This window comes from Pithys albifrons, chromosome 2 (assembly GCF_047495875.1).
Source record: "Pithys albifrons albifrons isolate INPA30051 chromosome 2, PitAlb_v1, whole genome shotgun sequence".
NCBI lineage: Eukaryota > Metazoa > Chordata > Aves > Passeriformes > Thamnophilidae > Pithys > Pithys albifrons.
In genome coordinates, this window is record NC_092459.1 from 19239821 (window position 1) to 19267304 (window position 27484).

At 43.4% G+C, this 27484-nt stretch overlaps 1 protein-coding gene across 9 annotated transcripts; it reads left to right on the forward strand.

Moving 5' to 3' along the window:
- KBTBD11 (kelch repeat and BTB domain containing 11) lies at window positions 1-27133 on the forward strand. Of its 9 annotated transcripts, XM_071548440.1 has the most exons (5): window positions 2789-2988; window positions 3058-3786; window positions 4207-4383; window positions 18388-18520; window positions 18961-27133. In XM_071548440.1, the coding sequence occupies exon 5, from the start codon at window positions 19027-19029 to the stop codon at window positions 20791-20793; it is 1767 nt and encodes a 588-aa protein (XP_071404541.1). In that variant the 5' UTR covers window positions 2789-2988; window positions 3058-3786; window positions 4207-4383; window positions 18388-18520; window positions 18961-19026; the 3' UTR covers window positions 20794-27133. The 9 variants fall into 9 exon arrangements, with proteins under 9 accessions (XP_071404546.1, XP_071404549.1, XP_071404541.1 ...); XM_071548445.1 differs by lacking the exons at window positions 2789-2988; window positions 3058-3786 and adding an exon at window positions 1-482; XM_071548443.1 differs by lacking the exon at window positions 3058-3786.
- Window positions 27134-27484: the final 351 nt, after the last annotated feature.

Below are 27484 nucleotides of genomic sequence, written 5' to 3' on the forward strand. Positions count from 1 at the left end.
AGGCTTAAAGCCTCTTGCTTCATAGGACGTGAATTGAATATTTCATCTGGATAAAACAACGTTTTTGTTAAATGATTCTGTAGCTTCAGTGGCCAAGAATCAATGCCTCAAGACTGGGCTGATTAATTTTTGATGTGACCTGCTGGCTAATTTTGGCTGAGGAACTGTGTATTTGTTCCAGCTACCATGGTAGCCCAATCCTGCATGACAGCCTCTGAACTGGGAATGGCAGCAATGCAGCTGCTGCTACAGCCAGAGGGAGAAAGAAAAGAAATGCTGTACCTCTCCCTGGAAGAGCAGGGCCTTGATAAGCTCTGAGCAGATGTACTCTGGATTGGGATGCCAGTTGTTGACCCTGTAATGAGAGTGGCATTCAGCTCTATTGCCCATTTCTGCACTAGAGACATCACAATCCGATGCCTTCTAGAAAGAAGATATTGAAATACTTTGTTTTGGCTGATGTGGATTAAGCAGACAAAAGGGTGAGTAAAACGAAGAAACCTTCCTATTCCTGTGTCCTCATCTGTTTGGTTTTTGTTTGTTTGTCTGTTTTGTTTGGTTTTTGGTTTTGTACGTTTTGGGGGGGTTTAACCAGAGAAACATCTGATAAAAGTATTTTTTCCAAGCTGTATTCCCTTCTTCTTACTGAACACCACTGCTGGTATGTGAGAAACAGAGAGGACGGGCTGCATGTCCAGAGGGAAGGTTGCTGCATGTGACTGGGCAGGGGCTAGCTGATGTTTCTGAGACAGAACAGAGCAAACACTTCCCTTCCTGCCTTTACTCATCAGCTACTGTTGTTGCCCCAGGCTAATTGCCCTTGCAGACTACAGGATCTTAGCCAGTCTGATGGCCAGTAGCAGCACTATAAACTCTAAGTCTCCCTGAATATTGTCACCTTGGCTAGGCTACAGAAATGCATATCAGGCACCAGATCATGTATCATGTAAATTGTGTGATACCTGATTCCTTTAGGATAAGGTCTTTTCTATGATGGGGCAATGATCCATCTCATGTAATTTAGGTGTTTAAAAAAAGTTGTCTACAGCTGTATCAGTCTGACTTTACAGCTAATGGAGAGAAATATGAAATACCAAAGGATGATTCACCTCATCCTGAGAAGTCAAAGATAGGTGAGAAAAATTGCCTTCAGACATGGTTGTTCCTGTACATTAATTATAAATGGAGCCTTTGGAACTCAGGTTAAGTAGGGAAATCAAACAGCTAGAACTTGGATGATTTCTACAATTGGTGTCCCAGTTTTTAGCATTATCTCCAGTTCTACTAAAAACTGAAAGCCTAGTCAACAAGCAGCCTTATTCTCCATGGCAAGTGTCCCAGCCTATGATTCACAGAGCAGCAGTATTTTGTAAAATTTGTGCTAAGAGGTCAGCAACTGTCCTTGGTATTTGTTTTCACTAATAGGTTAATGACAGAGGGGCAAGGGGGACTGGAAAGAAACTTGGAGAGAAGAGACTGGACTGAGGCTTACAAAGTTAGGGAAATGCTGCCCAAAGCTAAAATTCCATAAAGCAGAACTGAGGTAATTTTACCTGATCTGCTTCTGGCAATGTTCAGTGAGAGCAGAGGATAAAGTCTGCAACGGCTAAGGGCTACCTGACCTCTCAGGATAGAACCTCTGTGGAGCTTTGATTTTGTATAGATCTTCTGCTGGCTTCAGCCACAGGGGCAAGTATGGCTCATAAAAACACAATATGCTACTTCCTACCCATCACTGGTTTTCAAATTGTCTCCACAAAGCGTTACTCAGACACTTCTGTGTACACCCAGTCTGGGCAGTTAAACCTGAAGATGAGTTAAGAAAATCCAGTAGTGGTTAAAATTGTCATGTATTCAGCAAGCATGAGTCAGAACCATCTCAAATGATCTCAGATATTATACTGCTACCACAGTCACATAACTCTAATCAGTGTGAACAGACATTGGGCACTTTAAGGAGAGGCAATCCTCCACACAAGAACAGAACAACAGAGATTACAGTGAAAGTAATTTTCCACATCTATATCAGTTGTCTAATTTCAGTGTCATCTTGAAATATATAGTATTTTAAGTAACGTGAAACTGCAGGAAGATTAATTCCCAATGTCAGGAGAGAGGAGCTATTTCTGGCAGGTTTTAATGGATCTGCTGCATCACATGGAAACTTCTTCCAGCTAGCCAGGAATAAAACCATGTACAGAAACTTACAGTCTAACCTTGTAAAGGACCCAAATCAGGGGACAGCAGGAAATTTGCAATTATACTAAAGCCACATGTTGTGGTTACCAACTACTCTAAGACCCCTGTGACACTGAATGATTGTTACTTATCTATTTTGTGGCACCCAGAAGCATGCTGGCCTCTCTTAGTGGAGCTCAGACATGACCTCAGCTTGAAAAGCAGCCTTTCAGTTAAGCCTGGCTCTTAAGAAAGGGCACATGAGTGGAGCCAAGGATTTCAAGGGTTACAGTTACCTAGCACTGCACACAAGCACTTTAGTTTATTAAGTGCTAAGTCAACACATCCGAGTTTTAGCAAAACCAATGTCAAAACGTAGGAGCGATGGGACAAAATGAAGGACAAGACACACAACCACGCTTATCCATCATTGCCACAAAGTTGGAAGAACACACAGATGCAAAGGCTACACTGCTGGTATAGAGCAATTAATTGTCAGATTAATTTGAGAAAGGAGACTGAGTAGTGGCTTTTCAAGTCTGCTCAGGAGTGTCTCCCAGGATTGGGAGCCACTCGCTGGGCACCTGCAGGGGAACCAGTCTGACGGGGCCCAGGAGTCAGTGCAGAGGAGGAAACAGAAAGCCTGTAGATGAGTAGTGTTGAGAGGCAACAGTATGACAGGAAAACTGTACGTTTCCATGGCAATGCGATACATCCCGGCACCAGGAATGGTTCAGAAAGGCCGTGAGAGCAGGCCACGTCTGCTGTCTTGGCGTAAGAGGCTGCAGCCCGCGGTGGGACTGGAGCAGGGTAAGTACCATCGCCCGCGTCGGGAGCAGACCCAGAGTTCAAGTAACGCAGCGTGAGGGGTTTTTCAAGGAACGGAGAAACGGGTCTATTTCTGGGGATCCTGCTGAGTCTCAGACTTGAAGCGGAGGTGAAAATGTGACTGGCGCAAACTGCACCCAAACAGAAGCCACCTTGGCCTCCACCGTGTTGCTCCACCGCGGCAGATACCTGAGGCAACGCAGAGGCTCCGCCTGGGAACCCACCCCATCGCCTCCAGCGGGGGCATGGCCGGCCCCGGGCCGTGCCGTGCCGGGAGTCGCGGCCACTCGCGGCTCCAAGCAGGGCTGCCGCAGCAGAGCCCCCGCCCTGCCCCACGCCGGCGGCCCGGGCACGGCCCCATCCGGAGGTGAGGCAGGACCCGCCGCTCCCCGCCCGGCGCCGCCCGGCGCCGCACGGGGAAGGTTTCCCTCAGCAGGTGGGGCCGCTCCACCGCCCGCCCCTCCTGGTCCCGGCGGGCAGCGCCGACACCCCGCGGCTGCCCCCTCGGCGGCTGCCTCTCGCCGGGAGCCGCCGCCAGCAGCAACAGGTCCGTGCCCGCTCCTCCCTCCTCTCCTCCTGCCGGGCGAACAAAGGGGCTGAGCGCGGCCCCGCGCCCGCCCGGCCCCTGCGCCTCAGCCATTCGCACCGCCTGGCATCGCCGCGCCGCTCCCACCCCGCCCCCGCGGCCTCCCCCGCCGGCTCCCGCGCCAACGCCGCGCTGCAGGAGCTGCCCCGGAGCGGCGCGGGGCTCGGCGCGGGGCTCGGCGGCTGCCGCGGAAGGTAAGCGGAGAGGCAGCGCGGGGGGAGCGGGAACGGGGCCGGGCACGTCCTGAGGCCGCGGCGGTGCCGGAGTCCCCTGCCCGCCCCGCACCGCGGAGCCTCGGGCAGCCCGCGGTGAGCATCGGCGCCGGGATCTGCCGATACCTGCGGTAAAAACCGCGACGCGGAGCGACGGTAACCGTGTGTCTGTGTCTGCGTGTGTGTGTGTGTCTGTGTGTCAGCGGGGATGCTGGAGCGCTGTCAGGTTTAATCGTGCTGTTCTTCTTCCCTCTGTCCCTCTTAATCCCCCCTCCCCTGGGCAGCAGGGAGGCCGGGCATATTCCCGTATTCCTTCTCCATATGTCGCAGAGGAGCCAACCTTGCGTATTTATTTTTTTTTAATCCCGCTGACCTATTAAAAATCTAAACGACTCTTTACAGGAACGTTTAGGGATGTGTAAGAGCAGCAGATTGCTTCCCGCTATAAATTCTTCATGGCGCGCTTCCCCATCCTACTAAAAGCACACGCAAGCCCTGGGTGAACACATGCGTGCAGGATTTTGCAGGATGAAAGATGCCTGAAGAAAAGTCGTGCTAAATTTCAGTTGTCTGGAGCCGGTAGGTTTTTGTGTCTGGATCTTTAAAGCAACAAAAAGCTGACTCCTGAACCCAAACTTACAGCAGAGAGAACGATAGTATTAAATAGTACTGCCAACTTTTTTAACCTATCAAGGAAAAAATAAAACCCTCTAGAAGTAACATTCCATAAAGCTTTTCCACAGCAATTAAACTGAACAATAGAAAACTAGAGCAAAAAGCTAGGAAAAAAAGTAGGGCAATAAAAAATAGAATAGCAATAAAATAGAACAATCCTGCTGTATGATCTGAGAAGCAAATTAGCTTTTCCATTTTACGGAGACTTAACCATCTATCTCCCAAAAAGGAATTAAGTGGAATGTGTGTGGAAAATAATAATTAAATTGTCACTAATATTGACAAAACAGTATTTTCTCCCCTGTTTAGCTTTCTGGTCCATCCTGCTTGTTCTGCATTCCTCTTCCCAGGGCCCATCACACAGCATTTATTCACTCTTTAATTAGGACATCCAGTGCATGCCAATGGGATGCTCTGGTCATCCACTGCTAATGGCACTGTCTGAGGAGAACCTGCCAAAGAGCCAAGGACTGTTCCCTTGTCTGCCCCAGCTCCTCTCTGCTCTCCAGGACTTGCTTGTGGCAGTGGCAGCACGGAAGTCAGTCTTAGGAGCTGGAGCTTGCAGGACTGTGCCTTGATAATATCAAAAGACTGAAATCCTCAACAGCTTCTTTTCTATGAATGCTGTGTTTGCATCTCTTTTCAGTATAATAAACAGTCCAAAGAGGTGGACAGACTGGAAATGTCAATAAATATTAAAGCACTGTTATTTGGCAGGAACATTCAATGAAAGCCATTAACTGGCTTTACTATAGTAAAGCAGGATTATAGTATTTAGGACTGGCCTAGGTTTCCGTAGAGACAGTGATGTGGTTAGATGACTATTTACCAGGGGTTTCGGCATCTTGTAGTGTCCTGTTGCAAGAGGATATTAGGGGCAGCTGAATGCTAAAGAAGGTTATAATAAAACATGAAAGGAAATCCTTCAATTTCTTTTAACATAAATTAAGCTGGTTTTTATTATTTTTTTCTTGGTGAGATCCTGTATGTATTTTGCAGGCATTTTTCTATTTATCCCTACTGACGTTGTGCAGCATTGCAGCTGGGAGCCTGTTTCTTTCTTGTGGACAAGAAAGAAGAAAAGTAATTTTATACCGCTTCACATCCTTAGAATTGCCCATTTTAAAAATGAGCTCATTTTTATTAGCCTTCTGAGGACATGACACTTTCATGTCTGCAGTTTTATTTTTTAATGGAATTGTCATCATCCATTCTTTCTGCTTCATTTTTGGTCTCAGCATTGGTTTTTCAGGGAAAAGGCATGATTGGTTCCTCTAGTTGAAGAAGAATTACTTAATAGCAGTTCAGGATTTGACAACCAGTTTAACCTGATCTATGACTGAGCTGCCACTGTGCAGGAAGGGACCCTGTTCCTTCCCCAGCCTCAGCTGTACATTCCTGCCCAGTTCCCTGTGCCAGCACTCATAACCATGTGACAACACAGTGGATGGGTAGAGATTTTGCCTTCCTCCTGCAGTTAATTGAGCAAACACTCAGGTGACACATGCAGATGTTGGCATTTTGAGTGTGGCTGGTCCTGGGACCAAAGCATTTAAATCTGCTTGTAACCCTCTGCAGGCTCAGTACCATACATGCCGTGTTTTCCTTAGTGTTGGCAATGCTGCAGCCTTTTTTTCTGTCCTCATCCTAAAATGCTCCTTGGATGCTAACTGGCAGTTATGGCTTTGAAAGGCTTACAAGACTGGTCAGTATTGTGTATGGGGAGTTGAGTGTTACTGCAAAAAAGAGTTGGTGGGGTCCTTTGTTCTGCACTGCACATTTGGTACTTACCAGTTTCTTACACCCCATCAACAAGGATGGCAGGAATTCATGATCGGTTAAGTCAGTTTATTTAATGCAAAACAAGCTAGAGAAAAAAATCCAGCAGTTCTACAGATTTTGAGTCTTGTGTCAGAGGGAGAAGAATGATGTGTCACATAAGTGCTTTTCAGGTGCGATGTTTCATGAGCTGCTATTGCTTTGCCTCTGGCTAAAACAGACGTGTTGGGTTTACAGCCTTTTTTAACATGCTTGGAAACACTCCAGCAACCACAACCTTTCTATACAAATTGACATAAGTTGGTCAAGCAGATTCCATGCTGTTATGTTGTCTGTCACAACATGATTTGCATTAATTGAAGTTATTTTACATGTACACATTCCTGGATTAACACAAGCTGTTTGTTGTTTTTCTGGACACTGATTCCTTTAGGAGTACTTAAGGAGCAGAGTAAGCTTTGCATGTGGATCTCTTAACTGCTGTAAGGCTCCTGGACTTCTGAATCATTTCAGACTATCAACCTGTCAGAGTTAAACCATAGTGTGTGGGGTTTTTTTCTTGGAAGCAGTTCTGCTTTTCTCCCTCTCCTGTAAGTAGATTTGAAGAACAGGCCCTAAGCTTTGGAGATAAACTATTATTTTTGCAACCCATATTTTAGAGTGTTAGACAGTAAGAACTAAAAGCCAACCCTTTGCTATGGGAATGGCATGCGAACAACAAATATCCTGATTCCATCAGTCAAAGACAAATCTATTAATGGGAAAGTTGTCCTCTTATCTTGTAGCTTTCTTTCATTTCCCCTTTACTGCAACTCCCTGCATTGCTTCAGTTAAAAAAAACCCCTACCATATACATTTGTATGTACAGTTGTGGTAGATTAACCCTGGCTGGATGAACATGCCCACCAAAGCTGTTTCATCACTGCCCTCCTCAGCTGGACAGGGGAGAGAAAATAAAATGGAAGGCTTGTGGGTCAAGATAAGGAAAGTGAGAGATCACTCACCAGCTACTGTTACGAGCAAAACAGACTCAACACGAGGAAATCAGAGTAGGATAATGAGAAATAAAAATGAAATCTTGGAAAACATCTTCTCACCACACCTCTCTTCTACCCAGGCTTAACTTTACTCTTGAATTCTTTACTTTCCCCTCTCCTCCACGGGAACAGGGAATCAGCACTGTGGTCCATTCATCACACGTTGTCTCTGATGCTCCTTCGTCACAGCCCTTCCCTGCTCCAACAAGGGATGTCTCCCACGGGAGACAATTTTCCATGAATTCTCCAATGTGAGTCCTTCCCATTAGATGCAGTCCTTCAGGAAGAATCTGCTCCAGCATGGGTCCCCTGTGGGGTCACTGGTCCTGCCTGCAAACCTGCTTCAGTGTGGGCTTCCCACGGGGTCATGACATCCACAGCATCCACCTGTTCCATTATGGAATCCTTCACAGGCTGCAGGTGAATATTTGCTCCACCATTAACCTCTATGAGCTGCAGGGGCACAGCTATCTCATCGTGGTCTGCACCACAGACTGCTGGGGAATTTCTGTTCCAGCGTCTGGAGCACCTCCTCCCTCTCCTTCTGCATTGACTGTGGTGTCTGCAGAGCAGTTTCTTTCATATTCTCACTCCTGTCTTCTCTGGCTCACATTTGCTCCTGCACAGTAACTTTTTCCCCTTCTTAACTATGTTACCCCAGAGGTTCTGCCACCATCGCTGATGGGCCTTGGCCAGTGGTGGGTCTATCTTGAAGTCGTCTGACCCCATCAGACATGGGGAAGCTTCTGGCAGCTTCTCACAGAAGTCACTCCTGCTGCCCTCCCTCTGTCAAAACATTACCATACAAACCCAATACAGCAGTATTAAAAAATCCAGATGCTCATGAAGTTAATGGGAATTTTCCGTTGACTGCTGTGGGGTTGGGATTTAAAGTGATGTCAGCCTCTGGCTTTATCAAAATGCTCTGAAACTTAGGTGGAAGTTTCTAGCTGCAAGTTACTAGCACAAGCCTCATTCTTTCCAAAGCCATGGAAAGGAGCAGTACACAGATGTATTTCTTGTTTAGTAACAACTGATAATAGAGTCCTGAAGTTTGGTTTCCACAGCAGATGGAGAAACAGTAAATGTCGTTTGGGTGTATTGCTTTGTGAGCTTTGGAGTTAGTTAGTGTCATTTGTCCCAAGAAGCTTTACACTTATGAAAAGGAGGGAAAAGACTGTTCCTGTGCATTTGTTTCATAACATTCACTTATTGTTCAGGGTGAGGTCTATACCACTCATTCACTGTGACAGGCAGCAGAGTTTCAAGGATCTATCAGTTAGCTTAATACCTGGACAGTATTCCTGCCATGACATTTTGCAGCCTTACAGGGGATAAATGCTTGTATTGCACCCCCAAAATCGGGCAGCTTTTCAGAGTACAGTGGCTGAAAAGCCTCACTGTCTGCTTTGAGGAGATGTTGTTGATGTGTATCTAAAATCTTTCTCTAGTCAGAAGTAACCACACCTTAGACTTACGAATGAAACATCAAAACTGGGACCCCTGAATTTGTGCTTCTTCTCACACCTCCCAAATCATAAACAGAAAACCAAACATGTCTCTGCCTTGCACTCTGATTTGAAGGTCTGCCTTCTTACTCTAAGTCCTGACAGTACAGCTCTGCCCAGATTGTTGACTAATAAATGCAAAGATAGCACTGTGACTATTGAACAGGATACATATTTAATGGCATGCATTAACAACCTTTTATTCTGTAGCACTTGAAAAGGATAAGTTTGAATCATAGTCAGACATACTGTAGTCTTTACATCTACTCTGTTTCAATAAGTCCAAAAGGAGTCGGGACAGTCCTGAAGTAGCTGTAGTCATCATCGCTCTTCACCACCGTGTTGCCAGTCTGGTATATCTCTTCAGAAAGAGCATGGATCATTTTGGGAAAACAGAATGCTGCCAAATCAGCAGATATGAAAGTGCAGAAGGCAGAAATGTGAATTCTGAAGTGAAAAGCAGCATGCACATTTCTTCAAGGTATTCAGGATGATCCATTTGACACCTGATTTTCCATCAAGGTCATTGGCCAAAACAGAAAAACCATACAGATGTGAGATGGATGACCTGAGCAGAACAGTGCTTTGACCTAATTCAGCCAGAAGTTATTGGCTTGGTACAGGAGTAAAATTCTTTGGCCTGTTCTTGCAGAAATAAGATTAGATAAACAGGCAGTCTTTTCTGTCCCTTAATTTTAGCCTCTTAACTGTCACCTGTTTATTTAACTGCCCTGTTAAATGCTAAAAAAAAATATTGTGAGAGATAGTGAATTGTTTGCCCTAATTTCTTAATATATAAGTTGAGTATATTCAGAGAAATCAGTGCAACCAGAAAATCTTTGACTGAACATTCAGGCTCAGCATATGAAATTTGCATTATAGTAAAAAATGTTAGGCATCCAATGCAGAAAATATCAGGCCATGAAAATAAGACTATTTTAATATAAACCTCTTTTATTTCTGTCTCAGAATGGCCAGCAAGTGTTAACTTCTAATGTAAACAGCATGTATTACACTCATTTTTTCTCTTTTTTCCCCGTTCAGTTACATCATTGCTGCTAAAAGCATTTCCATTGCTTGGTGAAATCTGTGCTGACACTCTACAGGTACTTCTGATAGTAAAAGCTTGCCTAAAGAGTCCCTCTGAACTCCAACATGTGTTTCTGCTTTTTGATCAGCAAAAGTGTTTTTCAAGCCAGGATGCCTTGGATCTCCAGGCAATACAACTGAACCCTCCTGACCCACCAAAGGCACTGGGAACAACAGAATCTTCCCTTTTTTCAGGGAGCAGAACCCAGGATTCTTCTTCCTCACCCTCAGAAACATTTTTATTGTTTTTGTGAAAAGTAATACAGCTTTAGTCTGAAGGAGAGTAACCTTTCTTTCATAGACTTGATGATTTGGGCACTCAGTTGACTTTTGGGGATTTCAGTGTTATCAAGCAAAAGAAGGAGCAGTGGCAATTTTCCCATGTAGCTTGGTCAGAGCTCTAACTATTGTAGGAAGGTAAAGTAGCAGCAAGAGTCAGTAGTGCTGTCTTTTAAAATAGTCTAGGTATATTTTGGAGGGGATTCTGGGCTAAGACACCCAAAGCAAGAATTAATGTCTCCTGATTGTACAAATTAAGCACTTCATCACCATGGTCTTTGGTACTTTTCTACTGGCTAGGCCTTGGTAGCTCTAATATTCTGGTTTTGAGGATCCCGATCAGTTGGCATCTTAGCTGTACCCACACAATACATATGTGTACAGAATCTCTGTGTGTGTTCCCAGATTCCACTCCAGGAGCTTGTTACAGGTAGATTGGCAGTGCTGTACAGCTCAGACAGCGTCAGTCTCTGCCCTTGCAGGAGAACTGGGAGGTACATCCCACCCAGAGATCAATTCCATGTAGGAATATAGCTCCATATCTCTCCACCTTAGCCTGATTTTTGTGAAATAATAAATAAAAGATGTCAGACTCCTATGAGTCACCGAATAGTTCACAGTTACAGGCCCAACAGCAAACTCTACCAGCAGCATTTCTGCCATGGCAGAAGTCTGCTGCCTGATACTTTCCTCCTTTCAGATTAGGGCTGTCATGTTGGAGGTTTTGCTTTGCTATCTGATCTGGCTTAGGTCTCACATCTCTGCTGCATTGCCACCTGCCAGCTAAAACTGCCCTCAAAGTCAGCCTTTGCCATGTTTAGCACTGCGGCAGGTCTCTCCACCTTTGAATCCAGTCTAAAGTCTGTGTACAGAGACAATGTCTGCAGAAACCTGGAACTATTCTGTAAATTGAACTATGTGTAGTGTAATTTTTAGTTGCAGCTAGAATGATTGTAAACCTCAAGTCTGAAGACATATCTGGGCAAAGAAGCAATACAGGATCTCCAAAAATGAGAAGGTGCCTTTCACCATGTATCTGAAGGACCTTTGCCTTTTTAAGCATCGCTTACTTAGTCAATAAATCAATGAGCCTGTTCAGCCTCTAGAAGTGGGGCTTTTTTCTGTTAAGTACCAAATTTAGAGTTTAGCTGGAAGAAGAAGTATTTTCATTAATTGCCTCCTCTAGAAGTTTTTCTTTCTTTTCCTAGGTGTTAGAAAAATGGGACTGTTTGCTTCCCGATGAAGTCTGTTGTTACCTCTCACATTCTGTCTTTCTCAAGCAGAATGCTAACATATTTTGGAAGATTCTAGTGCTTTGGGCTCTTTAATCTGTATGTCCTTTCCGTAAGGATACTGAAAGCAAAATCCTGTTTTAAATCTTAAAACAGAAATTTAATTTCCTCCAAATACATTGCCCTAACTTCTGTATTAAATACAGTACATAGCAGGTGAGTTGGAAGAGTGCAGTAAATTCATGAAGGTCAAGTTCTCTTCTGGAATGCAAAACCAAGACTGACTACTTTGATTTTCAAAAATCTGTCTGAACTAATTTGCTGATTTACTTGACTTGGCTTCTCAGTGGATATTCTCCTTCTCCTTTATTTGTACCAACATTGCCAAAGTGTTCGTAGAGACTGAACATGTTTGCAATTGTTGACAATACAGTTTAATGCTGAAAAGCATTTCTGCAATCAGCATTACCACATTATACATTAATGCTTAATTGAGACTTTTAATCACTAAAGGCTGATGCTTTTCTTCAAGTCAGTGCTCCAGAATTTGAGGTCAGAGAGGATTATTAGATCAACTAGCCTGCTCCTGTAAAATTTCATTGACCCTGGACTCCCATGTGCCTTCCAGCAAGGCACACAGTCACAATCCCCTTCATGGCATCAGAATAAGGATCCTTCCATATGAGATCAAATGTCCACCTAGACCAGCATCCTGCCTCCCACATGGACATAATCCAGTACTGAGAGAAGTGTGTAGCAGGATAAAAATATGTATTTCTCCATGTGCTGCTACTTTACCTTTGAATATTAATAACCTGATCATTTACCCATGCAGGATCCTCGTAAGCTCGATACACTTTTTGTGTTTATTGTGTATTTAGTCACAGTCTATAGATTTCTCTTCCTTGAGCCCTTTCTTCACTTTGCTCATCAATTAATGTAATTTTTCAGTATCCACAGTACTAGTTGGGTTTTTTCCCCCTCAGTAGTGTAAATATTTTGCTTTGCTTACACTTACACTTGGTTTGTTTTGGTTTTTCTCCACCAGCCTAAGAAGGCCATCGGTATGCAGGATTTTCATATGCCTACACTTGTGCACAGTCATCAAGTCGGAGAACGAACATACCAAGGCTTGATGAAATGTCAGCACTGCATTTCTTGGGCTGACTACGGCTTGCTCTGCTAGTTCTCTAAGCCACTAGCACAAGTCAGCTTTTCTCCAAAGCCATGGAAGTATGGCTTTTAGGGCTTGTCTAAGCTAGGTATCACCTTTGTTTTTGGGATAAGGGTGGAGTGAGTTATGGCAGTCAGAAGAGGTCAAGGCAGACTTAGGCAGCAGCAAGAACAGGAGGCTAAGAACTTTATTTTTAGCTACAGCTTCACTTTCTATCTACCCCTTTTCTCCAACGTGTCATCACATAATTGGTTAGTCAGTTCTCTAAGCATTGATGGAAACATTTTATTAGCTACAAGGTCTGTTACATTCTTCAGGGGACTCCCTCCTCCTTAAGGGTGCACTTCAAACTGCTCTTCTTTCAAGGATGCACCTTGAGCTGTTAAAGATCAATTTCCTCATCAATTACCTCAGACATTACAGGATTCACAGACCCACTGTCACCCCTACAGGGTGTTGGCTCAAGACTGCCATACAGTGTGTGGAGAGAGAGTAAGCTTGTGACTGGTTGCAAACTGCTGTTGCAAGTCTCTCACTGAAGCTGTTTTTTTATATATATCTGTGAAATAATTTGGTACTTTTCTCTGTCCTCACTGATTTTTTAAATGCTATTTCCAAAATGTAAAGCCTGGAACATACATGCTTCCATGCATTCATCCACCATGTCCCATTGCAAACCTACTAATGCTATAGATGAAAGGTAACATTTTCCCTACTGTTACTGCTTATTTCCCAGTATACACATTCAAGGACTTTATCCTTTCAGCTGTAGCACCATGCTGGTATAATTGGTACTGCTGTTCACTAAGTGTAGCATTAGCTGTGCCCAGATACGATGAAAGCAACCAAACTTCAGTTTATTCACAGATGTGATCGCATGCTCTCACCTTATATCTAGAACTGTAGTTGCCAGCCTGTGTCTAGAATTAGCCAAAATTCTGCATAAAAGGTTTTGTTACGTTCAGTATGGTATTGCCATGCCATTATCTCCTGATCTGTAGGGCATTAGTGATAAAGACGCCAGCCCTGTAGTTTTTCCCAAAGGTTATTGTAATCACTCAAAACTTGTTTCTGACTGCTCTTTTTTAAGAGATACTGGAGAGGACTTGCACTTAATTTTTGCTAGATTTTGCTTTTGGGGGAATGTTATTTCCTTTCTGCTGTGAGAACTCCTGAGAGATACTGCTTGTCCCTAATTATTTCAGAAGAGTCTAAACTGGAAGGAACTCAAAAAGATAGTTTCCTTTTTAGAGAGTGTTTGTCTCTGTGGATATTACTGTAAGGAAACCTTTTCTCTGGTCATGATGCCTGTTTAGAACTTGTATATTTTTAGTTTGAATTTTCTAGCTGTAAAGTCGATTTAATCAGGCTTTTGATAATATTTTTATTATGACTTACTTCCTCTCTGTCTTCCTCCCCACCCAGACACACACAGCCTTTTCTTGCTCAGAGTTTCTGATGAGGAGCTGCTGCCCACATGTTTCTTGTGTGGTCTGTAATCATCAGCTGCATTTCTTTAATTTTTTTTTGTTTGTAGTTTTATGAAAATTGTGTAGTTATGAGATAAAAACATTCATACCTCTGTTACATATTGTGACAAAATTACAGCACCTTGAAAGGTCAAAAGGAAGTTGCATAGGCAACTTCAGTGTGAATTTGATGCAACAAAAGACATAGATCCAGCAGTCAGGTCAAGACACTAGGGTTGTATTGTAACCCCAGTTTTGATCTCTTGTAGTTTTAAAAAGGGGAAAGAAAAAGAATTATTATTCCTGCTATATTTCTTCAGGTGGCACATTGAAAGACAAAGGTGATTTTTACAAGCAGAAGGTTAATCAAGTGGCTAAGATTTAGAGTTAAAATCTGTAATAGGATTCAAGAATTCAAGTGGTGCAAGCACTTTCAGAGAAATGGCATCTTTGTGCTTCAGATGTTTTCCCCACCTACAAAGAGAATATTTTTTCCTCCAAACTTCACAATCTACTCGATGAGCAGGAGTGTAACAGACTATTTTTTATAAAAATGCAAACCAGTCTACATGTGACTATTCACCTCCTAGAAGATTTTGTCTTCTGGCCTGAGCTGGATGTCTTCCTGCTGGCCAATTCTACTTTTAAGTAATCGTTTAGTTTTTAAAATAAATACAAGGGATGTTTTTTCTCTTTTGATGATCCTGCCTCTTTGGAGTCCTTAATCATCTCAATCAGATGACGCCCATGTCCCAGGGGAATTTTCTACTGAAGTAAAATTTGGCAGTACAAGTTTTTACAAGAGCATTTTCTGGACTAAGGTGGAGCAGAATGACATTCTGTCTTTTCTGAACAGGTGGGTCTCTTGAGGAGGACAGCCTGCTTATGTAAATTAGAGTTGCTTATGATAGGGAAAGCACTGTTTTTATTTACCCTGAGACTGAGTCAGAGCAGTTTCCATTTGTGAACTGTAGAGCAGTAACCCAATTCCTCCCACATGTGCATATTCCCCAGAGAAAGTGGGTTTTGCTAGAGCACAGGGTTTGGGTCAAAGGCTATTGGCACTGCACAAAAAAAAATAAAGACAGAACAATGCAATACAAGCATTTAATTGGATTTTATCAGAAGGATTGCCAAATGAATGCAGGAAACTTTACCTGCAGCTCTTCACTACAGTTTCTCTGTCAGGAAAACTATGCCTTCTTATCTGTGCTGTTACTTGAGCAATGTCTCTCAGCATTTGAGGCTGGGGCCACACATCCAGGATATTGTAACTGTGTCATTGCCAAGTCTGTAAATACAGTTCATGTTTGTTGGCAGCTCCTCTGTCCATTAACATTACATCATCCCTAGACAAGCCCATGATAATGAAAACAGTTTCAGTACAAGTAGTTCAGCTTCTCACTTAAAAGTCCTCAGCTTAAAAGGTGATACCTGTCCACAGATACCATGTACTGTAAACAACTTGCTTCCTTTTCAGTACCTATCCTGTTTCTGAGTTTTGAAAAAAGTGCTAAAACTTAAGTTTGTTTTAAGCCAAGCAAGATTGTTAGGGCATCAGATTCTTCTTAATCAGCACAGCTATCAAGTATCTTCTGCAATTCTGTAATTTTTGAATGTACTGTATTGTCAGAACAGCAGTACAACTCTTTGATCATTGCAGATAAGAATGGAGAACCATTGTAATTTCCATCAGCCCCTTCCAGCGTCTTCCTCTTTTATACTAAATCCACGACCTTTTCACTCAGATCAGTTGTGTTGCTCAATAATGGGAGGGTTCCACAACCGGATTGTTTTTTGAACTTCATTTTTATGTAATGCCTATATTTTGTTTTCAGCTAGACAGAGGTGCTGAGATTGCTGGAGTGGTCATTGCTGTCATTGACAAAGTCTTCCAAAACCTCTTTTCAGCTTATCTAAGTCTTGAGCTTCCCTGTGCAGTTCCTTGTTGCCTTAATTGCATGTGATACTTTGATTCAAGTCCTTACTATACTCAGCATAAAATTCAGCATATTCTTGGTAATCAGCTTTAGCTATACCAGCAGATAATTTTCTTCAGAATTCTGCTGCTTGCCATTAGCAGGCCATACCATCAGTCCTTCCTTCTCACTCTGATTGCTTGGAAGGATGCCAGAACAGGTGTTTGTTATGATTTCGGTGGGTGGCAGCTTCTTTCTCAATAATATTTCAGTGTTCAAGTCAAATTTCTAACCCAAGCAGATACCTGAATATGGTGAAAGGTATGATTACTATGCCTAAGGAGGATCTCACCATTATAATTTTTTTTTCTTTAGTTGAGAAATATGAAAAGATCACTTTTTTCCTGGTTGCTGCTTTAACGACTTTGAATATTCTAAATTATGTTTTTTTCTTTGAGACATAGTGCAGGAAATACATTTCACCATACAGAGATATTACTAATAGTACAGTTACCGGTTTTTATTTCTCACATTTAGTCACCCACACTTTTAATTTTTGGTAGCATTCTTTTTCATTCTTCCCTTATAGTTTCACTTGCAAAATCAAGCTGTAGACTGAGAGTTTGAAACTATCTGAAGCTACTTATTCCTTCTTGTAGAGGGGAACATAAGTAGAAGTGGTGTCAGAAGTGAGGTGTGTCAGGAAAGGCCAGAATACTGAGAGCAGTGGGAGAAGGTATATTAGCACGCACTGAGTGTTCATGATTGTGGAGGTAGCCATCCTGAACTGTATTAAGATAAAGGACTGAATATTGGGGAACTCAGCTCAAAAAAGAGCAGAGGAGAGACAAAATGTTTCAATTACTTACTTGTGTCACAAATTATATACTTGTAGCCATTTTCTTACTATAAGTACAGTGGAGCTTGGCATTCTAGGTATTTTCCTTGCCACCTCCGCTGGACCTTTGTCATTTCACCACTGTCAGTTACAGTAGTTGCTCTTGAGCAAAGCTGGGTTTTGGAATGCCTGCAGGAGAAAGAAATTAATCTCAGTGTCTACAGCATAAAAACAAAAAAATGTTACATAGTGAATTCAGTACTGTGAAGACATAATCACATCAACAGGGATGCTGACCAGTTTAAGTTATTAGTGAATCTGTACATCTTCTACAGACACACTGAGTGTACACACAGATCACTGCACTTCTCCTGTTCAGTTAAAGCTGCAGAAAACTCAGTAAAACCTGACCTACAGGTGGGTCTGGACTGCAGCAAATTTCCTAGTAAGGCTATCCAAAGTTCATACAATTTCACAGAAAGTTTCTGAGTGCCAGATTTTAAACACCCAGATGACGTGTTTGTTAAATCTACACATTCTCATAACTAATATTCAATGCTGTTGAAACCTTGTTATGGTGTCAAAGTCTCAAATACCCAGAAATCAAAATCAGCATTGATTAAGTCTAACTGAATGGGATCAAATGTAGTAGAAAGCCCTTCACAGGGCAAGTCCACAAAATAAAAACCCATAAGAGATGAGTGATACTACCATTTAAGGAAAGTTTACATGTGCAACTATGGGTATCTAGGTTTCATGTCTGTGTCAGGGGTTTCCAGACAATGTCACTTACCAATTATGCTTTCAGTAAAATAAAATTAAAAAAAAAAAAACAGAAAGTTAGATTTTCCTAACATCAATAGGGTAAAGGAATCATCTCTGCTGAAAGGAAGTTACAATGCATATTTTACACAGAAATGAGTGTTCCTTGAGAACTGTGAAAAAACTGCTAACAGGGATTTTAATGGAAATTAACAACCTCTATAAAAATAGAATTGAGCTGCAGATACTTATTAAATGAAATTAAGTACATTTGGACAATTTTCATGTCATTCATCAAAACTTAAGTGGAGCCTGGGAAATTGATAAACAAACATGAGGCAAACAAATTACACTTTGTTAAATTCTAAAAACTACATTTGTGAAATGAAGGTACAACTGTGTGGTGATTGTGCTGATGGGGACTAACCTACTTCCAGCCATGCCCTGTAGCCTGACATTTCCCAGAATGGACTTCATGTTCTAATTATCTGTTGTGATTTTTTTGCTTGTTTCTACTTTTCATTAATAGAAGCTATAAATCTTACAGACATGAAGCAGTCCTTATGAAGTGTGATTTACACTTTGCTAGTCCATTACAGCTGTATATGGTGCTACGTAAGTGTGAAATTGCTTGTCCTAACCACAGGAAAAAAATCCCTTGATATGTTTTGTAAACAATTAGAATTATTAGCATACTTACAGTCCCTTTGAGATATTCTAGGTATCCTATTAAAGATAACTTTAATAGCCCCATACCTCTGAGTGAAGAGAGAATCTATACATTTTAAAACTAACCAACTTTTTACGCTTTCTTTTAAACAGGTTGAATGCATATGAGAAGCAGTGTTATGAAGAAAGCTTTGGAAAGGTCTTGCGAAGACAAAACCTGACTAGTGGGGAATCGTCTTCCAGAATACATTGCAACGGCCGCCTTCCACTGAAATAGTTGCACAAGGTGAATACATTATGATAGTACTCCTAAGTATCTCCCTTTAAAGGGCATTTTTCCTCATCACCCAGAACAGCGTAGGGACCAGTTGTCAAGAAGAGGTTGCAGTGCCTGAAAACTGCTTAAAATTTTTGCATAGCGACAGGAAATCAGAATTGCTTTTCAGGCTGTTAAGGTGCTCATCGGGGCGATCCCCCGTCCCACCAGAAGAGCTCAGGTTTTCGGGGGCTGAGCTAGCGCAGTGAGCCCCGGCAGCGGGAGGCGGGAGAGCTGCAGGGTGGATTCCCCAGGGAAAGCAGAAGTCGAGGTTTAGCCCCGGAAACCAGAGACGGCCCCGCCTGCGAGAGCGGCGGCTCCGAGTACCGAGCTGGAGAAGCGGGGGGAAGGCAGGGGCGGGCGAGCGGGGTCAGGCGCGGATGCTGAGCGCTGTCGTGTGTCCCCTGCAGGCGATGGCGCGGCCGGCAGCGCTCCGCACGGGCCCGGCGCGGCGGCGGCACAGGTAGCGCGGCTCCATGGAGGGCAGCGCTGCGCAGGAGGACGAGGAGAGCGGGGCCGCCAACGGCGCCCCCCCGGCCCCGCCGCCCACCCCGGCCGCCCCCTGCGGCTTCAGCTCCTCCCTCTGCTTCAGCGCCGCCGCTGCCGAGCCGCAGCCGCCCGCCGCTGGCGGCAGGGTGGTGCAGAGCCAGTGGGAAATCAACAACGCCGCCTGCCAGCCGGAGGAGGAGGATGAGGAGGTGTTGGGGCCGCGGGACCGGCCGGCGGAGGAGCCCGACCTTGTGATCGAAGTGTCCGGGCGTCGCATTCGGGCGCACAAGTCGGTGCTGGCGGCCAAGAGCGACTACTTTCGTGCCCGCGCTTCGCGGGACGTCCTGCGGGTGAAGGGCGTGAGCTACGGGGCGCTGCGGCTGCTCATCGACTACGTGTACACGGCGCGCATGGGAGACGTGCGGCACGACAACCTGGCCGAGGTGGTGAGCGGCGCCCGCGTCCTGCAGATGCCGTGTGCCCTGCACTGTGCCGCCGAGGCCATGCGCGCACAGCTCTGCCTCGGCAACTGCTACCAGCTCCTCTGCCTGGCCAAGAAGCAGCGGCTGGCGGAGCTGCGGGAGGCTGCCTATCGCTTCATGAGCGACCATTACCTGGAGGTGCTGCGAGAGCCCAGCGTTTATGGCCGGCTCAGTGGCACTGAGCGGGACCTCATCCTGCAGCGGCGCATGGAGGCCGGCCGGCCCTGCCTGCTCGTGGCCGAGGTCAGCGACGCCTTCGAGCGGCCGGGAGGAGGCAGCCGGCCACAGAGCCGCGAGAGCAGCCGGCCGCAGAGCCCCTCCTCCGTGGTGTCCCTGGAGGAGAGTGGCTCCCTCATCCACTGCTACCAGGAGGACAGCGGCGAGTGGAGGGTGTTGACACGCCTGCCCGAGGAAGCCAATGCTAAGGGCTGTGCCATGTGTGTCCTGCACAACTACCTCTTCCTAGCGGGGGGCATCGTGACAGGGCCGGTGGGCAGCGAGCCCAGGGCCCGCCTTTCTGACAAGGTCTTCTGCTACAACCCGCTCACCGACACCTGGAGCCAGGTGCGGCCGCTGGCTCAGCCCCGGTCGCAGCTCAAGCTGCTGGCCCTGGATGGTTACCTGTACGCTGTGGGGGGCGAGTGCCTCTTCACTGTGGAGAGGTATGACCCTCGGGCTGACCGCTGGAGCCCTGTGGCACCTCTGCCCAAGGGTGCCTTCGCTGTGGCTCATGAGGCCACCACTTGCAACGGAGAGATCTATGTGTCAGGAGGCTCCCTCTTCTACCGCCTGCTCAAGTATGACCCCAAGCGTGATGAGTGGCAGGAATGCCCTTACAACAGCAGCCGCCGGCGCTCTGCTGACATGGTGGCCTTCAAGAGCTTCATCTACCGCTTTGACGTGAGCAGCGGCCGTGGTGGGGAGCAGGGCCCAGGCGGCGGGACTGCTGGTGGTGTTGAAGTTTTCCGGTACAACACAGTGGCCAAGTGCTGGAGCCAGTGTGCCAGCCTGCGGCCCAGCAGCGGCCCCATCCAGCCCTTCCGCTGTGCCCCCTTGGGCAACACCATCTACTGTGTCAACCGGACCGGCACCCTTCGCTTCAGCCTAGCCCAGGACGGCGAGGTGGAAGCGGATGGTGGACTCAAGGGCACCTTTGACGGGGAGCTTCTTAAAGCTCCCTTGGACGTCAAGGGTGTCCTCCTACCCTTTGTGCTTACTCTGCCTGAGAGGCTGGACAAAGCAGGAGACCAGGAGGGCTCTCTCCCACTGTGAAATGGCCAGCCTGGCTCTGGCTTCTTGAGAGGGGAGTTGGGTTGCCCCTGTGGGAGACCCACAAACTCCCACCTATAGAGGGGACCTTCTTTGGTGTGTCTGCAGAGAAAAGGGGCTCTCCCTTACCTTTTTTCTGCTCCCAAGATGTTGAGCTGGTTGTAACTCAGTTGTAACTATTCTCATGTTTGTTGTGCTTTGTGTGAAAAGCCAAGCACATAAAAGTAAAAGCTGCTATAAAGGATAATCTGGATTATGTTTGTGCCAATTCCTAATCTGAGAAAAATGTTTTTACACCTGGATTTCTAAAATACTCCTGACAACAGTGTCATAATGGGACAATAGTGTGGACTGTGTTTACACATAGTTGCAGTCTGGGCTGGAGGCTTTTCTGCCATTTGGGTTTTTTCCTTCTGGGATGATAGTGAGGGATAAATGCTGCTGGCAACGTAGCATAGCTGCATTTGTTTGTATGTTAAACCAACTATTTCCTGTGTTAAAAATGTATAGGAAGAACATCTCCATCACAGCCTTTCATTTCTGGTGTAATAGATGGTTTTAGGAAGATGTGGCACTGTGTGGTCCCCGGAATTTCAACCACAGATGATTTAACAGATACCAGACAAAGTTTTGAGTAACACAAATGAGGGCCACATGTTTTACTTGGAATATAAATGAAAAAAAAAGTCAAGTTACCTTTTTAAAATGTAGCATATTACAGCAGATATGAAATGTTGATATGTTCTTTATTTGAAAGAGGCAACCATTTCTATATCAAAAGACTTTGTTTTATTACTTTTTTATCAGAGATTTTATTACAACAAAAATGAACTGAAGTTCTTCAGACTACAACCGATTGGCACAACCATGTATGCCACTAGAGTTGGGGAAAGACTTTGTACTTCAGCTGCTCTTTAATTAACTGCAAGCCGAGGAAGGTTAACCTAAACCAAATGTAAATTCTTTGAAACTGACTGAAAACAGCTTGAATGTTTCACTGTATGTTCTGTATCCTGTGGCAAGAGACTTTTCCAACTTAGTTCAAGACCATCAAAGGAGGACATGGAAAATAGGAATGCACAGCACATGTCGATTATATTGTGCACAAGCATGATGTTACTTCTCCATCTTTTGATTGAGAGACTGCTTTATTTATTTTGATTTAATGATTGCTGTAATCAATAAGTCCTTGTTAATTGCAGTACATGCTGATGGCATATGCTGTCATTGTGATTCTAAGCTGCCCAAGAGAGCTGTTTGTGGAGCAGCATCCTGATGAGACAAAACCATACAAAACTCCTTCCTGGCTGTGGAAAATTGGAGTGTACGTTTTGTTACTTTACTCAGAACTGGAAAAGAGAACATTGTCTACACAGACTATATTGAAAAGGGCACATGCATTTATTTTATACATTTTATATAAAAAAAATCAGGCAAGCCAATATTTTAGCTTTATGGTAAATCACTGAGAAACCTTTTCTGAAAAAGGAACCTGTGTTTTTGCTAGTACATTGCTGCACATACAGTGTGGAACAGGCATGGACTGTGGAAGAGAATTGTTTATACTCAAAGTTCTAGTATATATTCGTATTTTAGAAAGACATAGGGACCTTACATCAAAGAAAAAGATCTTTTTATGTTTTATTAAGATGTTTTTGTTGAACAGGACTTTAGCATTCTTATATGTAATTGCTAGTTCCAAAGGAAGGCAGCAGGCTCTGTCCTAAGAGACATCGTCTTTACAAAAGAAAGTAGTGAAGTTTATAGATGCTTCTTTCCTTAATTTTAATATTTTGTGGGGTTTTTTTCTTTTCTCCATCTGTCTTGCACAGGGTTTTAATGCAGTTGATCTGGTTAGCCATGCTATAGAAACAGAGGTCCAGTCTTAGAAGTTCTTAACCAAGTGAGCCTATTCCCTAGTGAACTAATTAAAGCATCAGCCAGGCTGGAGCTGTAGGCCTGCAGAGTGTGATGTTTATCTTAGCCTCAGCCCAGGTTGGTGCAGTGGAATTTAATACCATTCACAGAATGTTTGATTTAATTCTCAGACAAGAATCCTTGGAAATGTTGACTCTAAATTAAATTACAGCATTGTAGCTTGAGGAAGAAAGAAAAAGTATGTGTTTGCCTTCAGCATAATTTTTATGTTAACTGTAGAAAGTATTTCAAGCTGGGTTAAGGTGCATACTCAGCTAGCATAAGTGCTAGGCCAGATTTTGAAATAGTAGAGTCAGCAGCAACACACACAAGGAAATGTCTGTTTTATCTTTCAATGCATTACAATTTCGTAGTTCAAAGTATTACATAGTATAGTCCTTCTACTACAGCATAGCGAGGCATCAGGCCAGCTTTTGCATTCCTATTAATTAAGCATTAATTAAGCAGTTTCATTCCTGCTAATGCATGAAAATGCTTCTAAATGAGTTTTGGGAAGTCTCCATGATTTAAGCTGTGAAAATATGCTGCAAACTTCCATGAGAATGAAACGTATCCTTTCTTCCAATATTTGCTGCTGTACACTATGAAGAAATGTATTTGGAAATAACTTCTACAGTAATAAGCATTCAGTGAACCTGCAAAGGTTGGGATTTTTGCTAGCTCCTATTTTTAGATAAGGTTGAATCAAGTGCTTTCCAGCTTTCACTGTTCACACAGTGTCAGTGGGGGCAAAATCTGGGCTTCATTAGTATCTGTCTGTCAAACCTGTTTCCTTTGTAAACTCTGTGTAGTCACAGCCTGATGATTGACAACAGAGGCATCTTTCTAGCCAGATTTCCTGGTCTGTGGCCTCTGTTTCCTCCATGGTAAGCCTGAGGCAATTTCTCTGAGAGTTGTTTTTCCCCCAAATATATCTTCACCAAAAGGTCCCCACCAAACTTGGGTACAAAACCCAGAATTTAGATAGTCCTCAGGCATTTGAAGAACAAAATTATCATCCCAGAACTCTTCAGTTTGATTTAAACCTAGGAACAATTGTCCCTTTGACACGTGGAGGTGCTCAGCAGTTCTCCACCCAGTTAGAACTGTCCACCTTGGAGCAGTTCCACACTTACCTACCCACCACCTCAACTCCTTTAAGACTAGATGACAGGATACCCATAAGCCACTGATGTAACAGGGTTTTGTGGTACAAATTAAAGGGCCAGGCCACCCTCAAGTTCTATTTACATATGTTTTGCTTTTAAGTCACACCTATTTTATCTAGAGTAGCCTGAAGTCTGCTGTGTTTGCATGGAAACATGGAGATCTGGGTGTGCTTTCATAGCCTACAAGCATTCAATCCATATCTCCTACTGCCTGATCATCAGTGGACTAAAGAACCTCTTGGGATTAGTCCCTAATCTCTAAATATTTATGCATTTTCTATTGTATTTTAATTGGCTAAAAAATCTCACAAATTATCAAGGTGGGTAAATTCAAACCCTCATCAGAGACCAGCTGGAGAGATGTAGTTTGCTGTGCTGTCTTTCTTCTCCGTGAATCTTCAGTACTCCTATTTTAGTGGGACATGGAGGAAATGATTTTTCTGTCCTAATTTTTCAGACAATAATTTTCCTGCCTAGAGTACTCCTGCAATCAAGGTCATCTGCTAGAGGATTTAGACGTGAATTCCCTTTAGCTGAGTCAGGGCTGAACTGAGGCCTTGTATTTCATGTCTGTATGTGTGTGCACATGCTCTCAAATCTAGATGGCTGCTTAGTGTATTGGGACCACTTCCTAGGCTCATTATCAGGAACGAGCTTCACGCAAATCCTCCAAAAGCACACACAGAGGCTCCTGCACATTGAGTTCTGGATAGATTCCAGGTTCCATCTCCTGGCTGGGTTATTCAGGACATATTTAGTACATGTTGGTACAATTGAGCAAGTTTTCTTTGGAATGCCTTTGCAGACAGGCTCTGTGTTTTGGGTTACCACTGCAGGGTGAACTATTCCATACACTGTACTGGGAGTCCAAGCTGACAATTTGAATTCTCAGGGTTGCTGTCTTGGTAAAGAGGCATTGTAGTGCCTAACATGGGAATGCCTAAAGCCTGTACTGGATCTAAAAACTAAATCCCAGCTTTGATAAAGAAAGGCTAAAAACAGATGGAGCTTTACTGTTTCTATCTATTAACTGGTTCTGTAAAAAGAATCTTTAATTGCAGCAAAGGCATGTGTACAAATTCTGTTTACACTTGGAAACTAAGTCAAACAAATAATTGGCAAAAGGATAACTGTGTTTGATAAAAACCAGCACTGTTAAGCAACATGGCAAGGATGCTAATCATACCCTAGTAATTAATAAAACTGTGCAGTAGCTGATGTAAATTCTGTCCACAAAAGTTTCTTGTAAATAACTACCTGGTAAAATTTAAAAGTGATAAAAGAATAAATTATTCACATGAAAGCTGTAACTCTGCTGTCCTGTTTGATTGGCTCTCAGTGTTGTATTCCAATTACCACTGTTCATGAGTGGCCATTGCTTTTCCTGATTTATGGTATGCATTCCATTGACTGCTCCATAGAAGTGGTACCCTTCATTATCACAAAACTTAACAGCTGTGCTGGTGCTTTGTGTCCGGACTGATGTGTATTGTTTTCTACTTGAAAGAACTCAGAAGATTTAGATGGAGTCATATCTTCAGCTGTTTGTTTTTTTTTTTCTCAGTAGCATTGCTCCTGGGAAACTTAAGAAAGCATGAGAAAGGGAAATGGTGGTACTGTTGAGCAGTTGTAGTAACAAGCATTTTATTAATTTCTTTTTTGTATAGTGTTGTTCCACGCACCAGATTCATACTGGGCTTAACAGAACAGCTCTGTGTGGCTATTATCAGTATGAGTCCAAGTACTATTGTAGCAAAGTACATTTTTACATATTTACTGCCTCAACTCCTCCTCTGAGATAATGTAATGCAAGTTTGTAGTAGTTTCACACATTTACTGGATTACTGTAACTATTCTGACTTCACATTACTGCTACTAAAAGCTGAGATTGGCATACGAGCTCAGTAAAATTTTGCACTCAGAATATATAATCAGAGACTTCTCATTTGTTTCAGCCTATTGAATGCTGAGAGCTGCTGGAATGAACCCATTGCTATTAGAAATCAGCAGGATTGCTGGTTTTGGCTGGGGTAGCTAATTTTCCTCACAGCAGCTGGTATGAGGCTGCATTTTGGATTTGTGCTGAAAACAGTGTTGATAATACAGGGATGTTTTCATTGCTGGGCAGTACTCACACAGCATCAAGGCCTTTTCTGCTTCTCTCCCTACCAGCAAGGAGGCTGGTGGTGCACAAGGAGTTGTGAGGGGTCATAGCCAGAACAGCTGATCCCAGCTGACCAAAGGGGTATCCCAGACCATATGTTATCATGCTCAGCATGTGAAGTTGGGTGAAGATGAAGGAAGGGAGAGACAAGGACATCCAAAGTGATGCTGTTTGTCTTCCTGTGTCATTGCTGTGTATGTTGGAGCCCTGCTTTCATGGGAATGGCCAAACACTTGCCTGCCACTGGGAAACAGAATAAATTCCTTGTTTTGCTTTGCTTGTGGGTGCAGTTTTTGCTTTACCTGTTAAACTGTCTTTATCTAAACTCATAAGTTTTCTTGCTTTCCCCCTTTTGATTCTCTCCCCCAAATCACTGGGAGGAGTGAGTGAGTGGCTGCATGAAGCTGAACTGCTGATGGGGTTAAACCACAACAGCAGGCTATTTTGGAGATTGTCTAACTTTCATAAATTATGCAATGTGAAGAAATGGGAGGGATAGGAGGGATGAGAGAAATTTGGAGTCAAAAGTATCTACTAAATGTCCAGTTGAAACCAACAAATAGCAGAGAAGGGAAACCAGAGTTGGTACTTGAGACAATGATGACTATAGGGCCATTTTTTTGTTTTTTTTTTTTTTTCAAATATTTCTTAAACAGGCTGAGTTTTTACCAATTATATTGTTAGTCTTACCATTTTACACCTGCAAAACTTCTCGAACCACCACAATAAACCACCAGATAAGTTGGCTTTTGCAGGAGTCTCTTGCTTTGCTTGTAAGTCTTAGTAGATAAACCATGGACAAATTTGTGAAATCATGAAATAACAATGTCAGTGCTACCACTTTCAACAGATTACTAATGCAAATGCTTTAGACACTGCTCACAATTCAGGTGAATTGTATGTAACTGATGTATTAACAGTTTAATTTTTGAAGTATATATAGGTAAAGCTTTTTATGTACACCAATTTATGTTGTAATGAAATAAATACTTTAAAAAAAAAGCTTATGCTGCCTCTTAGGAATTTCTGGGTAATTGTTGGGGTTTTTTTGTCATCCATCCAATCAGTAAATGATATTGTATTTGTTCTTATAAAACAAAGAAAAAATCTATGGACTATGACACAGGTAAATATTTAGGAAATGTTTCTAAGGCTAAGCAAAAGGGAATATTTTCGTTTTACAGAGCCATGGGTTTTGGGAATATGAAGTATTCTGCAGTGAAAACACTTTCCTAAGCACAGATTAGCATATACTCCTGTTAATTTTTATTTACTCTTTTTTTTTTCGGTCACTGTGTTAAAGTACATTATTTAAGAGTTATGTGTAGGTTTTTCCAGGATACTCTTCTGTATTATGTTGCACATGTCACATTTTTGGCTGGAGTAGATTTACAGCAGTGTAAGTTAAAGCAGAATCAAACACAATTTCATTGCATTTTGTCTC